Source organism: Schistocerca americana, chromosome 9, assembly GCF_021461395.2.
Source record: "Schistocerca americana isolate TAMUIC-IGC-003095 chromosome 9, iqSchAmer2.1, whole genome shotgun sequence".
Classification (NCBI taxonomy): domain Eukaryota; kingdom Metazoa; phylum Arthropoda; class Insecta; order Orthoptera; family Acrididae; genus Schistocerca; species Schistocerca americana.
The window spans coordinates 874,391-892,436 of NC_060127.1; the positions used below are offsets into that span (position 1 = coordinate 874,391).

An 18,046-nucleotide genomic window follows, 5' to 3' on the forward strand; every position below is an offset into this window, starting at 1 on the left:
CTCCTTTCAAACTGACCCTGTCCCCTCTCTCAGGAAGGAAGTAGCTGTGGAGAAACCTAGGAATATTGTTCCCCAGTTTCACTTCTGTCCACAAGTAGTACTCGAGATTTTGTCTCCCGACCCGAAGGTAATGCTTAAAAAAACTGGTACGTCACGTGCAGTCTGCAGCTGAAGGAACAAAATACAGTTACAGTCACCCTATAAAATATGAGACAATACTTGCCACTGTGATGCAAAAACTGCAGTATTGCCGATAAGACAGTAAACATGACAGACTATACGGCTTTTGAACTACAGGTCCTCCGCCTGGGAGGAGAGAGTGACAGGTTGCGGAAGGGTGGATACGTCGTATCCCGAAGTGAGTGACCCACCTGCAGTGAGTACGAGGACAGACAGAGACCGAGAGGGAGGTGTCCGGAGGAGTAGACTGGAGGCAGTACATCGAAGGGTACCGCCCGGAGGTGTTGGGAACGGAGTGTAAGGTTGGGATAGACTAAAGGGTAAAAAATGAACAGTGCAACTGAGAAAAAGAGGAAAGGGAGGGAAACAAAGACGAAAAAATAAAAGCAATACAGAAAATAAATGAGATGTAATAAATAACAAGATGTAATAAAAAATACAGCAAAAAAATTGTTTCAAGATTTCAGGTCAATGCGGTGTATCATACAGGTACTGATGAGTGAGTTTTTGAGTATTAAAGTATGTGTGATAAATGGCCATATCTTTTGATTGTACTGACTGAGAAGCTTCAATAGTTTACATACCAAGGGGCCATTAGTTTCAACTTGACACATCTACCCATTCCTGGGGAAAATGGGTTTATAACAGTCTGACAGACAACAATGTGATCCTATAAGGGTTCTGTTTTTATCAACTGAGGTATAGAATCCTAGAAAGAGAGAGCGGGTGTAAGGTAAGCCCAGGAGGATGTCAGGATGGGAGGATGAATTGGAGCTCAGGTAAACCAGCAACATACGGTAGTCTCCGGATAGCTGGGACACAGTCAGGTGCCAGTGGAGCATACTCAGCAACCAGCTACTGCCTACTCACTGTCGGTTGATGGCTACAGTGCACTGGGTACTGACTAGTCTGTCAGCTGTCAGGTGTCGGGTACTCTCGAGATAAGCGAGGCACGATCGAAGGAAGGTGTGTTACTAGGTCCATTTCCGGTAGGTTCGATCGATGCTGGAGTATTACGGGTACACTGAGACCTTCGACAGGAATCCCTGACGGTGACAAAAAAGTCCTTTTCGTGTAACACTATCTAGGAGGTTTACAGAACCGGCATATACGACAGGCTGCAGAACAGTCCTGTTGCCAGTCTCACGTGGCGCCACAAAGACGGGATAAGAGCAACTGTGGTACATATGGGAGCACAGTCAGTCATTTTTCCTTCACTTCATTTGTGAGTGGAATTTGAAAGCGAATTACTGGCAGTGACACGAGGAACCCCTCTGCTGCGCATCTCACGGTGGCTCGCTGTGTACCTAAATGGAAGTAGATGTAGTTACTGGCCACCAAACGCGCCTCAAACTGGAATGTGCGAAAAAAATCTATCTCCATCAACCTCGTGTGAGGTGACTGTCCTGTGATAGAACACAAAAACAATTTTCAATTTTAATATTAACACTGAAAAGGATAGGTAACCCAGCTCGGTGAGCATATTACAGAACAGTTATCGGTGCGGATGTTCTCCGCCAGCCATTTTCTCTCTCTCGTGGAAGGGGACTGTCCACTCAATCGGCTAATTTCCCGTCTGCCAATGACGCGACAGGATGCGATATACAATATACACCTACTTGTCCCGAGCTTGGAAATGTCACAATGAAACGCGTTTAATACGAGAGAAGGTAAGCCAGATTGTGCACGTCACTTTACTACTTGTTAATCACTTTTTATTAAACTGCATATTTTATCTCACGATGAATAATTCTGAAGTCTCCTCTCGTAAAAATTTAAATAAAAGTGTTCTGAGAAGAAGCCCGAAGCAGTCAATCTACGAAGGCTACACAAGTGAGAATTTGTCACTAAAAATGATCTGTTACATGCCCGTGTGGAAAATGCGGAATTTCGTGCACGGGATTTCGTATTGAAAACACACTGACCGTAGTTACCGTACCGAGTACCAATCGTCTCTTTAAGTACAATTAGCCACCACAGATTAAGTCGCAGTTGCCCCCGTGGTAAGAATGACGGGAGGACGAGATTCCGACACGACAGTTCGACGGCAGCGGGCAGACTCACCTCAGGCAGAGACTCTCTGCCTCCCTCTGCCGCTCTCTTCCTGGATGTGCCGGCCTCCCTCGCCGCGTCACCCCTCCTCGTGCCCAGCCTGTCTGCGACCCTCAGTCTGGTCGGCAGTCCGCCGCTCTCCGCAGAGGTGGTGGACTTCGTGCCTGACCCTTCTGGGGCACTGGCAGTCCCACTGCCGGTGGGCCTCGGCCCCAACCTGTCCGTCACCTTGCCACCGCCGGGACGGGGCTCTCTGGCTGCAGCTGTGGGATTCCTCGCGCCCGGCCTGCTCACCGGCTCGTCAGACGCCGATGCGGCAGCAGCGACGGCTACGGCACCTCTCGTACCCAGCCTGTCCTTTATACTCGGGCCTCCACTCGGCCGCACTCCTAGCCTGTAATTGTAAAACGAAAGTAGCGTATGTAATTTGGTACTCGAATCTAAACACTTTCTGTGTACTGCAGAGTAAGGAGGAGGCAGTAAGATAGGCCAATACGTACCTGTGGACGGCCGAATTCCATTTAGAGCCGACAGACACACCGTAATGCAGCAGAATGGGAACACGTATTTCGAATATGTCAATACCACGTCGATGTGAGATTACAGTGCCCACATCGTGTTCTGCTTCCGTTCTTTACAGATAACTTACAGTTTCATATATCGATACATATTAACATTTATGTTAGTAATAACTGTTATCCGATCAAAATTCAATTGGAAAATATGTTAGAGTAATTGCTCCGTCCTAAAATTTGTGACCATTGTATGTATGTAAATTACAGCATCTAAATTTCATGATCTTTCTGTACAAAAAGCTTTACCTCTATAAAGTACTGTATTGAATACAGACAGTTATCATTACATCTCTTGAATTAAAGTCATGTAGAAATACATATTTTAATACACAACACGAATAACATAATAAACTTTATGTAACTGTGCATCATAATGATTATCGATTTGTAACATCATTGTTAACATTGGCAAATCCAATGTTTATGTCTTCACGAAATTCATTAAATGAATGAGACTTTGATTGTTACTTCATAAAGAACATAAAACCAACAGTTCAAAAAAAAATTCTACACATTACTGAAAAATTATTTAAAATGCGATATTTAAGTCACTCTGTTCAGTTCAAATTTGACACTTTTTTTAATGAGTGTAAAGTAAGTCTGTGTGAACTGTTTGTCAGTTTCGACCATGCTTTTGTGATGCACAAGTTTTAATGGATACATGGACAAGTTTTATGTAAATCACTTAGTCACATACATTGTTTAGTTAGAGTGTCAATTCACCATTCCAATATTGCCCGTGTACCCAAATTTTGAACTTCTGCTGTGTTTTTTACACTAGCCAACTGAATTAAATTTCAAATTATGTAAATGTACAACACTGATACATTTCAACATTTAAAAGTAGGTTTTCGAACAGGACTATGTGATAAATCTTCCCACTGAGGTACTTCTTGCAAAATAACTTTTTTTGTAATTGTACATTTATTATTGTGTTCTTTTCTACGGCATATGTTACTCACTGTTGAACATCTGAAAAAATTTATGCCATACAGCAGGAAAGCTCAACATCCTCTTTCTTATGAAAGGCTGCAGCTCTGTTCCAGCTGAAACTTTGTTTATTTGTACTTCCATTCAGTCACTACGTAACATTAAGTCTGCTAAGACAACAATTTACTCATAAAACATAGATTTTGTAAAAAATATGTGAATTCTTAGAAATGGAATATGTGTCAAGATCAGTGATGGTAAGTAATTGAGCAAAAGGAATTGGATAACATGTAACAATTACTTTTCATGTATTTTTTTTTTTTTTTTGTGGTGTGGGTTCCTGTAGTCATGTCCTAGTTCATGAACCACGGGCAACGTATGAGTGGCCAAGTAAGTGGTCCCGACAGTCGGGATACCAGTTACTTTGGAATAAGGCTGGGCATCTCGGACATATTCTGAGTCGTGTTCACCTTTGTGCTCATACGGCAAAGACTACCAAATCCACCGGTTAGTCCCTCAGCCGTTAGGGGTAAAACCCAATGGGACTCGGGGCAAGTAAGGCTAGCAACCTGCTTCCCTGGTACTTTAAATATGATGCTGGCAACAATCAGAGCAAAATGCTTCGGACCTTTGGAGGTGACGGAGTCCCACCTCTAACTGACAAACCAGGGACTCCTAAGATACGACTTGGCAAACAAATGGTAATGAGATGGGGAGCTATTAATATCAATGGGGGCTACTCTGGGAAGAAGGTAGAGCTGGCAGAGGCTGTAAGTAAGATGGGGCTGGACGTTTTAGCTGTTAGTGACATTCGGGTAAGGGGTGAGAAAGAAGAGGAAGTGTGAGAATACAAGGTCTACCTGTCAGGAGTCAAAGCAGGAATAGCACAATGGGGTGTAGGGCTTTACATCAGGAAAGAAATGGAACCCAGCGTAGTTGCAATAAGGTATGTAAACGAACGACTGATGTGGATAGATTTGACAGTGTCTAGCAAGAAAATTAGGATTGTGTCAGTATATTCGCATTGTGAAGGGACAGATCAAGAAAAGATGGATAGTTTTTATGAGGCACTCTGTGATGTAGTTGTTAGAGTAAAGGACAAGGACAGTGTTCTGCTCATGGGTGATTTTAACGCCAGGATTGGAAATCGAACAGAAGGGTATGAAAAGGTTATGGGTAAATTTGGAGAGGATACGGAGGCCAACAGGAACGGGAAACAACTCTTGGATTTCTGTGCCAGAATGGGCTTAGTAATCACAAACTCCTTTTTTAAACATAAGAACATTCACCGGTATACTTGGGAAGGCAGGGGAACCAGATCTGTCATTGACTATATAATAACAGATCAGGAATTCAGGAAGGCTGTGAGGGACACACGTGTATTCAGGGGATTCTTTGATGAGACTGATCATTATTTAATCTGCAGTGAAATTGGGATTGTGAGGCCGAAAGTGCAGGAGGTCAGGGCCATATGTAGGAGGATAAGAGTGGAGAAACTTCAGGATAAGGAAATCAGGCACAAGTACATAACAGCGATCTCAGAAAGGTACCAGTTAGTTGAATGTAGTCAATTACAATCATTGGAAAAGGAATGGACAAGGTACAGGGACACAGTACTAGAAGTGGCTAAAGAATGTCTTGGAACAGTAGTGTGTAAAAGTAGGATGAAGCAAACAGCTTGGTGGAATGATACAGTCAAGGCAGCCTGTAAAAGGAAAAAGAAGGCATATCAAAAATGGCTACATACCTGAACCCAGGTAGACAGAGAAAGTTATGTTGAAGAAAGAAACAAAGCCAAACAGATAATTGCAGCATCCAAGAAGAAATCGTGGGAAGACTTTGGAAACAGGTTGGAGACTACGGGTCAAGCTGCTGGAAAACCATTCTGGAGTGTAATTAGCAGTCTTTGAAAGGGAGGCAAGAAGGAAATGACAAGTATTTGGACAGGTCAGGAAAACTGCAGGTGAATCCTGTGGATGCCTTGGGCAGATGGAGGGAATATTTTGAAGAGTTGCTCAATGTAGGTGAAAATGCTATCACTAATGTTTCAGATTTCGAGGTAGAATGGGATAGGAATGATGATGGGAATAGGATCACATTTGACGAAGTGGAAAAAATGGTCAATAGATTGCAGTGCAATAAAGCGGCTGGGGTGGATGAAATTAAGTCGGAACTCATCAAATACAGTGGAATGTCAGGTCTTAAATGGCTACACAGGATAACTGAAATGGCCTGGGAGTCGAGACAGGTTCCATCAGACTGGACAAAAGCAGTAATCACACCAATCTTTAAACATGGAAACAGAAAAGATTGTAACACCTACAGAGGTATCTCTTTAATCAGCGTTGTGAGTAAAATCTTCTCAGGTATTGTTGAAAGGAAAGTGCAAGTATTAGTTGAGGACCAATTGGATGAAAATCAGTGTGGGTTTAGGCCTCTTAGAGGTTGTCAGGACCAGATCTTTAGCTTACGGCAAATAATGGAGAAGTGTTATGAGTGGAACAGGGAATTGTATCTATGCTTTATTGATCTAGAAAAGGCATATGACCGGGTTCCTAGGAGGAAGTTATTGTCTGTTCTACAAGATTATGGCATAGGAGGCAAACTTTTGCAAGCAATTAAAGGTCTTTACATGGATAGTCAGGCAGCAGTTAGAGTTGACGGTAAATTGAGTTCATGGTTCAGAGTAGTTTCAGGGGAAAGACAAGGCTGCAACCTGTCTCCACTGTTGTTCATATTATTTATGGATCATTTGTTGAAAACAATAGACTGGCTGGGTGAGATTAAGATATGTGAACACAAAATAAGCAGTCTTGCATATGTGGACGACTTAGTTGTGATGGCAGATTCGATTGAAAGTTTGCAAAGTAATATTTCAGAGCTAGATCAGAAATGTAAGGACTATGGTATGAAGATTAGCATCTCCAAAACGAAAGTAATGTCAGTGGGAAAGAAATATAAATGGATTGAGTGCCAAATAGGAGTAACAAAGTTAGAACAGGTGGACGGTTTCAAGTACTTAGGATGCATATTCTCACAGGATGGCAACATAGTGAAAGAACTGGAAGCGAGGTGTAGCAAAGCTAATGCAGTGAGCGCTCAGCTACGATCTACTCTCTTCTGCAAGAAGGAAGTCAGTACCAAGACTAAGTTATCTGTGCAACGTTCAATCTTTCGACCAACTTTGTTGTACGGGAGCAAAAGCTGGGTGGACTCAGGTTACCTTATCAACAAGGTTGAGGTTACGGATATGAAAGTAGCTAGGATGATTGCAGGTACTAGTAGATGGGAACAATGGCAGGAGGGTGTCCACAATGAGGAAATCAAAGAAAAACTGGGAATGAACTCTATAGATGTAGCAGTCAGGGCGAACAGGCTTAGATGGTGGGGTCATGTTACACGCATGGGAGAAGCAAGGTTACCCATGGACTCATGGATTCAGCAGTAGAGGGTAGGAGGAGTCGGGGCAGACCGAGGAGAAGGTACCTGGATTCGGTTAAGAATGATTTTGAAGTAATAGATTTAACATCAGAAGAGGCACCAATGTTAGCACTTAATAGGGGATCATGGAGGAACTGTATAAGGGGGGCTATGCTCCAGACTGAATGCTGAAAGGCATAATCAGTCTTAAATGATGATGATGATGTAATTTTTCCTTGTAAACAATACATTTTAGAAAATGTAATTTGTACCTGTAATTTACATATTCCAATAGAACAGCAGTTGTTACAACATTGGAATCATTACTTTGTAACAGTCATAAGTCACCCTCTTTTGAACATGTCTAGCAGCTGGCGAAAGACATGTCACCTCTATATTCTTGGTGCAATCTTCATTCGTTCATTGTGAAAGCTGTGTGACAGGAGGGAAGTCGAGATATGTTTCTTGCTCTGATATACAGCATGTCCAGTGACGTAGAAAACAGTGAGTGTGAGGTGAGAGTATTGCTGTTTCCTTACGTAAGGAATTATGTTGGGTCAAATGGTGCACAAAGCAAAGAAAATATGACTATAAAATGTAAGCTTTGTCCAAGAAATAAATTTTTGAAGTATGCCTGGATTATGGTGTCAAAGTTAAGGAAGCATATACAGGTGAGCAATTACGATCTGAAAATGTATTGTGTAATATTAAAGTTACACATTGAAACACATGTACATTCCATTGCTAAGTGGCACCACAGTTTTCCACAAATACTTCACTAACCTAAGAAAACAATGCAACTGTAAATGGTGCAAATATAACAAATTGCAAAATACAACTATTTTACAAAAAAATCGCACAATCTTTGTTTCCATTGCTGAGGACTCATCCAACAAAGTTAACTGAAATGGAAAACTCCTTGCAGCAAGCGAAGAGAAGAGAGCGTGATCTATGAACTGAAAGTACGGGCGCAAAGGAAAAACAATCTACACTTTCCTTCACAAACAACACTACCAGCCAAAGCACTGTCGAAAAATTTATTTTAGATTTTGTCTGCTATTCTGTTCAGCTCTTTTCAGTGGTAAAAGAAGAGTCGTTCATAATTTTAATAAAAGGTTTGGCAGCAAATAGGACAGTGATGTGTAGAAAGATTGTTTCTGCACAACTGAAGGAAAGGTACAATAACCAAAAAAATGAAACTAATAGAAGGGTTATCAAGAGCTGACAGAGTTACAACCACAGCACATTGCCAGACACAGTTTAGGACGACTTTTCTCGGGGGTTACCATGCACTTGCTCGACAATTAGACACCAGGTAGACATCTGCTATGCTTGCTATAGAGAGGCTTGTGGGATGCCATTCACACGATGTTCTGGTTGCTGGGATCTAGAGTATATATCACGATTTTAATATTCATAAGAAAGTGGTGCCTTGTGTAACACAAAATGGCAGCAATTTCAACAAAGCTTTCACCTAAGGTAATGTAATGTATTTTTTGTTCGAGTTTTCCAACGTATCAGTTCTGTGTTACTTTTTCAAATATCATCTTTCCAATTATCTCTTTTAAGGTTATATGGAATGAAATTATATGGAATGAAATTATATGGAATGAAATTATATGGAATGAAACCTGGTGAAGGTGAAGTTCAGGCATCTGAAAAGCCAAACGAGATGGAGCTCGTTCAAGTAGCACCATTCTTGATGAAGGTGTGAATGAATTCCAGTATAACTTGCCGTCACATCAGCGGTGTGCTGCGCATACCCTTAACCTATTAGCACTAAAGGTAAACAGGAATTCTCTTCATCACAAATTGTTTTTTTTTTTCTTTTTTTGGCAACAGTCTTGTTATGTTTTACATGCTTACATTCATAGTCATTGCAGGATAGCCAAAAAGCAGAGGACAATCCTCATTTTAAGAATGTAGCAAGAGCACACTGCCATGCTTTATGGAATAAACAAAGAATTGTCTATTCCATCCACACAATGATCCATAAGTTGCTTATGACTCCTACTGCTACAAGACGTAACAGCACATAAGACATTTAACACTGTCTGGTGTCTGCAACAGACAAGTGCGGCCTAGATGCACTATATAGATGTCCTCGTGGACAGCATCGGGCTAGTACGCCTTCGACCGGAAGATGTGACATTTCTGAATGAATATATTGCAGTAAGTTTTAAATGTATTACAGTTGTAACATGGAGTAATGTTAGTTTAATAGGATCATTCTTTACATTTTAATTTTTTTGCATTTTTGTTTTTCTTGACAAGTAAATGTTTATCACGTCACTGATTTGGCTACTGTGTAAGGAACATTTCAAAAATATATTAAGAACCTAATTTAAATATTAACAAAAACAGAGACCAAAACATAACATAGATGCAAGTGATCCACTTAACCCCATGCAAGAGATTACTGATCATCATCATTAACTGTTACACATTCAGAAACAAGATCACATCAAAGCACCCAATTGCTGCACCCTACGTAATACAGTATCATGAGATACAAACAATAATTTATACGAGAATTGTAGAAACCCAACAGCCTCTAAATGGTTCATAAATAGCTAAGACTACATCACACTCTTTTACAAAACTTCCCTTTACGTGTTTGGTTAAATTTCACTGTTCCAGTCACATATCGAATGTCACTTCTAAGAGGTGTAAGGCAAATTTTCTCTGGTCTTTCAGCATATATTTGCAATTTCATTTTTGCAATGTGTAGCTGGAGTCAGCCCAAACAAAACAAATGTGGCCCACCAAGTCTTTTACACGATGACCAGTGTCGATGGAAAGTGTCGGATGGATCCCAGTTACAAATAAAATAATTTTTGAAGTTTTCATACGATCGTGTAGTCCCAGGTTTTATTGCTACGAATTAACGGGGACAGTAAAACACAAAAGAACAACCAGTAGTCCAGGAGCCACTGAACAGCAGTGCTGTTGCACGGTGCTAGCAGTCAGCATGGGACAATCGATGCCGTTGCTGTTAGAGTACTGGTTATACTTAGTGTTTTACTGTCCCCCCCTTAATTTGTATTGATAAAATAAATATCGCACTAGGCTAATTCGGGACTATTCTATCAAATAAGCACGTGAAATTCCGGCTTAAAAATAATTTTGTTTGTAAGCAGAAACAGACACTTTCGTACAACACTAGGCGATGAAAGGAGGATGTCATGAGCAGTATTTGTTTGGTCTGGCTCCAGCTACACATTACACAAATGAGACTGCAAGTATCTGCTGAACGACCAGAGAAAGGTACCTGATGACTCTTAGGCAAGAGTAAAATAACACATACACCGCATCTTTTAGGATCTGAAAAAAATTTTGCAACATCATGTCAGAAAGTTGGTACATTTTTTGCCACTGACAGTCACAAAATTTCCAGGAGAATACACTGCGCTATCTTCATTTGAAGAAAGACTCACTGCTGCAAATAAGATGTCTTAGGTAACAGATCAGACCCTTTAACCTCTTAGGATTCTTCAAAGTCTGATACTTTCCTCTCTAAATTTTTGTTACTTTCACTGTTAGACTATTTTCCTATAAGCCTATTACATGTTTTCAGCTTCTTTTTGTTCTGTTAATCTAGCTTCTTCATTAAAACTGCTTTTTATGGGAGTGTATGTCAGAATCAATAATTTAATTTTCATTATTCCTACTATTCCTGGAAGAGAGGCTTTGCGATAAGAACAACTACTTCTGGAGATATTGCCTTACTTCTTTTGCCATTGGCCTTGACATCTTCAAAGGCTGAGGAATGTTCACATCTGCAGTTATGATCTTGTCAAAATCAACAGTGGAAGTAGGCGGCAAATACATTCTTTGCGTAAACAAGTTGGCAAATGTCAATTAGTCAAATGAACTGGCTGATAATCTTCATGTACAACAATATCTGTGTTCAGTTGTTGACTACCACAAGCCTTAAACTGACACATATATTTCTGTTAGTGATGGCAAGGGGTAATGCTCAACCCCGGAAGTCCATCGACATCACAGGCTGTGACAGGTAACTCTGTGCTTGCTATAAGAAAAAAGTGCTGCATTATATAATTTCTTGAAAGAAACAATCTCTAGATCAATATGATGCAGCTTGGCCTGTTTGAAGTATCAGAGTAAGTAAAATAATACCATTGTCTTTTGTGTACAATACTGCTGGTACACTTCTACAGCTTTTGTAATTGTCAGAATTGAGACTTTAGGGTGTCTTTGGTGGTCTTTTGATGTTTGAGTTATGCAGGACTGTCAAAAACAGTTCACTATTCATCCAAAGTGAGACTGTGGCTCCACCTACACACTGGGGGACACTGTGTGAATGTCATCATTAAAGTGTACCTTAGGAAACACTAACAATGTCGGTAGTTATTCCAACCATTGTCACAAGTGAACAACTTCCAGTAGACATAGATTGTTCAACTATTCTGTAGCCAGACTGATACAACACTTTCAGTAGCCACTGCACAGTAGTTGCTGCTGTCTCATCCAGATGGCACATGTTTTGCAATTAAAACTTGTATTTTTCTTGAAGGAAAACCTTGTTATCTAACACTTTCACATCTGCATCTGTACAGTTAGTAGCCATTCATACACTTCTCTGTTATGAAAGTCTTGTTTAGCTTAATGAATGCCTCGAGCCACCCCAGTAAAGCTATGTTCTCTCTTTCCCAGTTCTTTGGTACAGATTTTCCATTCTCCTCAGCAAATCCAGATTGTAGTGTTATCTTTATCCTCGGGGCTCTGCTGTGAAAAATATAAAATAGAAAATCTGATCGATGTCTTGAATTTTGGTGGTTTCAGTTACGGATAAGGCGGACTTCGTATTATTGATTGAGATCGTGCTGTAATTTGACCGTGCATGGCAGACCGGGTCGGCAACAGTACAAAAAGCGACTGTACGGAAATAGGATCAGAAAACTAATTGAAATTTACCTTATAATCTTGTTAGATACGCAGTATTAATTACAATATAGTCTTCATGGCTGTCCTCCTAATTTCTCTTGTAGGGTGACCCGTCTTTCACTTTTCTCCGTCTGTTGAAAACTTCTTCACTGTCATGATCAATTTACAAATTTGGGGATAACCACCTCGAATCACTATTGAAACAACCTCGCTTTGTAATGTAATTTTAATTTCCACCCAAAAAACACATTCAACACATCACCGAAAAATACACGTCTTTCGTATGAAGACAAGAGATAGAGTGTCTCATCAATTAGTTGTTAAAAACAAAAAAACCTATGCAAAAGTAAAAAGACGAACAAAATTATTTATAAAAATCGGTCGCTGGCGCAGCGCTCTTCTGCGTGCGCGATCGTAAATTATATCTTTGTATTGGCGGAGGCGCAGAAGTCAAAGTACCATTACAAGATGCAAGAATTCTTCCAGTTTTTCGGCCATAATGAAAATCATGTGCAGAGGTATTATGGTCAGACACTGTTTTTCCACTTTTCTGAACAATTCTGAATGTTGATTTGACAGCCTAGAATTGTTGTTGCCAACTTCTACAATAAAGGCCTTTTCTGTGTATCATTTAAGCACTGACCTAGGAATGGTCAGGCTTCTTTCTAATTCCCATAAACAAATTTTTGGTGGATATTTGACTAGCCATGTCTTTCAGTAACTCGATGATTGTCTACCTTAAATTCACAGTATGCCTAATTCTAATGCTTAATAATGCTTCTATTGGTGTGTGTCAGTGAGTATAGGAGTAGAACAATCCATGTTTTTAGTGGCCTTAAACACTGACTAGTAAACCCTGAAACATATGTTTCACTTATCATACATATTAATGAAATATGTTTTGCAACATTATAAAAAGCATAAGAATGTTTGAAAATGAGGTACGCAATGAAACCAGTAAAACATGTTTTTAAAGACCACCATCATAAACATAACTGATAGTCCCCAAAAAATTAATTTCGAATCTTAGTAACTCTTCAAAGGTTAACAATACAGCAGCTACCTATTTTATCCACAGAAACATGATTTGAAATAATGAAGGTTTGTGAACTTAAGATAACTAAATTTTCTAATACCTAAAACTACTCTGTCTGTTCATTTTTAATAGAGTGATTCAGTTAACTTCCACAGCCAGTTAGTCTCACTTTAATCATAACACACACACAATTTAAACATTGATATGCTAGGATATTAATGAAAATTAATTTAATAATTTTTGTTTCAGGTCACAAAGCCTACTGCAGTGGCACCGATGATTTTGCAAGCTGAAAAGAATATGTACATAGGGTACTTACATCCTACTATCAAATGTTTGCTGCGGGAACACCCAAAAATAAGTAATGACAGTTGCATATGGTATGGCAAGCACCTTAACAGAAGGTCAACAAAAAAGACATGACCCCACCATACTAGATGATAACCTAAGCACAGCAGCAGGTTTGATACCAGCACTAAAATTTTCCTGGTTGAAGGACATGAGAAGGAAGAAGCTATTTGTTTATTAAAGGAAGAAATGCTTACCATCTATAAGATGGTGTATGGTGAAACATCATCTCTGAAAAATGAAGAAACCTTTCAAGGAAGTGATAGAGCAGTTTTTTTTTAACACTGTTTCTTCAGCAACATATTCTGGAGAGTTTGATGAGGCAGCTTCATACATCTCCAGTAGTTCAACTGAAGTGAAACTTCTCATTCAGCATAGTTCAGTAAAATGATTGTTTTTAAAACTAAATGCAGGAATACCCTCTATCACTCCTGTGAAGCACCTCTTGAATGTATGCAAAGAAATTCTTCCAACTGAGAGGAACAGGCCCAGAGATAAAAACTTTGAAATGTAGCTGTTTTCTGAAGGCACGGTAATCTGAAACTGTAAATGAACACTGAATATGTTGGTAACATTTGTATTCATTCTTGTGTCATCCTCTTTTCTTTTTTCTTCAAAATACATATCATTCTATTAACCCTTGTGTTTGGTGTGTTTTTCATGCATGATGATCCTCCCTATGTTCCTCTACCAGTGATGGTTGTCACAATGCCCATTCTAAGATACACGGTGAGCAACCTCACTTTTCCTAAAGTTAGGTCATTAATCCACCTGACTGAAAAGTAAAAGTAATTTTAATTGAAGCCAATTACTTTTTTGGGTACTTTTGTCAAAACTGGTAAAGATAATATAAAATGACTTAGTCAAGTGTTCAGAATATAAACTTTCAGTATGATATTTACTTATTGGACAAGTTTAAAGTCAGTTATTTGCCTACGATGATGACTGAAGTAGAAGGAATTTATTTATTGTCCCTGACAGTAGTGACAATGTAAGGGAAAATAAGCAGAAGATATGAAATGAAGTTTGTGTTGGTAGTTAATGCACGAATGTTAAGCATAGTGCTATGGTGATGTAATGTTTAGCATTTTGGCCTAGGAAGCAAGAAGACCCAGGTTCGAATACCGGCTGCAGCACAAGTTCTAATTCATTTCTTCTGCTTCAATTATTACCGTAGATAAAGAAGAGACTTAAATGTCTCAGGGAAAAATATAATTATAAGATCAGTTATTTGCATAGAACAATAAAACTGTAATGTTAAAAGCACTGAAGTTGTAGAGAACAAAACAGGTTTCATCTATTTCAATGACATTGATACATCTTAGTATTAAATGTTAATAATAACTGTACAAAATTTGGTACATTAAACTTTTGTATTTAACAAAATAATTTATTTAAAATGTATTGTTGATATCTGTTAAGCACATTGTCACATTTAAATTTTTTCACACGAACTTTACTTCAATGTAAACTGTGATAAATTATGATTACAATATTTTAAGAATCACCAACTGTCATTTAACTATACGGGCACGCCGAAAAGTAGTATCTCCGAATTTTTTATTCCCATACCAATATTGATCATGGTATTACACATGCTACACATTACTCGATCGATTTTATCATGTCGCCGATGCAAGTGGTGACCCTCTGCCGGGGCTTCAAACCGTAGTGTGTAGCGAGGTGGTATCTAACACGTGTGTGTGTGTGTGTGTGTGTGTGTGTGTGTGTGTGTGTGTGTGTGTGAAATGGCACACTATAATCGAGTTATTACAGAAAACATGACTCCAAATGAAATGCGTAGGAGAATGGAAGCCGTGTACTGTGACGATCGTATTGATATCAGAAAGATGCGATGTCAGGTCGTTCGTGCTCATAATGAAGGAAAGGGGGGAGCTAATCTCTATGCGAGTGACAGTTCAGAGTGGATGACTGCATTTCCAAACCTCAAATAACACCTTCGAGGACTTCACTTTGATAGTGGTGAAGTGGTGCAAGCAGTGATGAGCTCGTGGCTTGGTCGACAAACATTCTACAGTGACGGTATCAACAAACTTGCCTTTTTTTGAGAGAAATGTGTCAGCCAAGAGGGTGACTACTTTGAGAGAGAAATATGTAGGTACATAAAGAATGAAGATGCAGAGTGTTAACAAAATTTGGTTTATTTAAAAAGCTTTACAAGTTTTCAGATAAAAAGTTCGGAGGCTTTACCTTTCAGCACACTCTCATACACGTTGGCAGGTGACAGGGCCAGCAATTAGCAGTGCTGTACATAATTAGTAAAATGTCAGTCGTCAGCCATGTCAGAGGTGAATGAAGATGGTTAATAAATGGAGAAATTCTGAAGCTCAAATGTTGAAATTTATTTGAAAAATATACAAGCTGTCCTATGTGACATACGTAAAGGTTTTCAGAAATTACCACAACCAGTCACCTTCTAAATAGATGTATTTCAATAAACCATGAGTGGTTTCGAGCTGCCTAGCAGCTCATCATCAGACGGTACATACGTACATTCAGTGCTTTTTGTTGTAGCTTTGTGAGGCTTGTTGTGTACCTGTGGCAAGATAGAAAACAGCAAATAAGCGCAACATGTGGTACAGTTTTATGCAATATTTACAATATAAGTTCTACTTAAAGGTGTTACTTACAGTTAATAGATTCTGCAAATATATATTTGTAATGTGTGACACTTTTTGAAACATTATTCCCACTTTCAAAATGCTTTCACACACTACAATTAACAGATTTTGCCAAACACATGTTTTACAATTTGTAAACAAATCAAAGACTGTGATTAAACGACACGCTCAAAGATTACATGTTGAACCAAAGACATTGTTGGTCAAAACTCACATTATTGAAGGTTATATCTTACTTAAAAGGAATATATATGCCAAATTAACTTAAACTAGTGAAACTGTATCGTTCTTGCAGGAAATATAAATGCCAAACTAACTTAAATTAGTAAAAATTGAGCTGCAAATTAATATGTGCCTTTTTAAAAGGTGTATGAAACTAGATGTCCAAATTGTATTTCTATTACAATTAAGAGATAATTTTTAACAGCCATTTTCTTCAAACGCCCCGGCAGACAAACGCCCCGGCAGACAAACGCCCGGGCGGATTTAAAACGCCCGGGCGGATTTAAAACGCCCGGGCGGATTTAAAACGCCCGGGCGGATTTAAAACGCCCGGGCGGATTTAAAACGCCCGGGCGGATTTAAAACGCCCGGGCGGATTTAAAACGCCCGGGCGGATTTAAAACGCCCGGGCAGATTTAAAACGCCCGGGCAGATTTAAAACGCCCGGGCAGATTTAAAACGCCCGGGCAGATTTAAAACGCCCGGGCAGATTTAAAACGCCCGGGCAGATTTAAAACGCCCGGGCAGATTTAAAACTTACTGGCAGATTTAAAACTTACTGGCAGATTTAAAACTTACTGGCAGATTTAAAACTTACTGGCAGATTTAAAACTTACTGGCAGATTTAAAACTTACTGGCAGATTTAAAACTTACTGGCAGATTTAAAACTTACTGGCAGATTTAAAACTTACTGGCAGATTTAAAACTTACTGGCAGATTTAAAACTTACTGGCAGATTTAAAACTTACTGGCAGATTTAAAACTTACTGGCAGATTTAAAACTTACTGGCAGATTTAAAACTTACTGGCAGATTTAAAACTTACTGGCAGATTTAAAACTTACTGGCAGATTTAAAACTTACTGGCAGATTTAAAACTTACTGGCAGATTTAAAACTTACTGGCAGATTTAAAACTTACTGGCAGATTTAAAACTTACTGGCAGATTTAAAACTTACTGGCAGATTTAAAACTTACTGGCAGATTTAAAACTTACTGGCAGATTAAAACTTACTGGCAGATTAAAACTGTGTGCCAGACCGAGACTTGAACTTGGGACCTTTGCCTTTCGCAGGCAAGCGCTCTACTAACTGAGCTACCCAAACACGACTCAAGCCCCATCCTCACAGCTTTAATTCTGCCAGTACCTCGTCTCCTACCTTCCAAACTTCACAGAAGCTCTCCTGCGAACCTAGCAGAACTAGTACTCTTGGAAGGAAGGATTTGCGGAGACATGGCTTAGCCACAGCCTGGGGGATATTTCTGGAATGAAATTTTCACTTTACAGTGGAGTGTGCACTGATACGAAACTTCCTGGCAGATTAAAACTGTGTGCTGGACTGAGATTCGAACTCTGGACCTTTGCCTTTCACGGGCAAGTGCTCTACCAACTGAGCTACCCAAGCACGACTATCGGAATTAAAGCTGTGAGGACGTGGCGTGAGTCGTGCTCGGGTAGCTCAGTCAGCAGAGCACTTGACCGCGAAAGGCAAAGGTCCTGAGTTCAAGTCTCGGTCCGGCACACAGTTTTAATCTGCCAGGAAGTTTCGTATCAGCGCACACTCTGCTGTAGAGTGAAAATTTCATTCTCGAGCCATTTTCTTCCTCGATATATTGGTTGAACTGGGCATACAACATCTGAGACCGACAAGTTAGTGGTTAATCTGCAGCTGTTTTTACTAATTTACATTAATTTGGCATTTATATTTCCTGCAAGAAAGACACAATTATGC

At 39.6% G+C, this 18,046-nt stretch overlaps 1 protein-coding gene across 3 annotated transcripts in view; it reads right to left on the reverse strand.

Annotated features, from left to right (window-relative positions):
- Window positions 1-18,046, reverse strand: part of LOC124550899 (zinc finger CCCH domain-containing protein 14) — a 203,139-nt gene that overhangs the window by 145,382 nt on the left and 39,711 nt on the right. For all 3 annotated transcript variants that reach the window (XM_047125677.1, XM_047125676.1, XM_047125675.1), the window contains one exon: window positions 2,245-2,626. In XM_047125677.1, coding sequence (XP_046981633.1) covers window positions 2,245-2,626 — 382 coding nt within the window. The remainder of the gene's footprint in view (window positions 1-2,244; window positions 2,627-18,046) is intronic.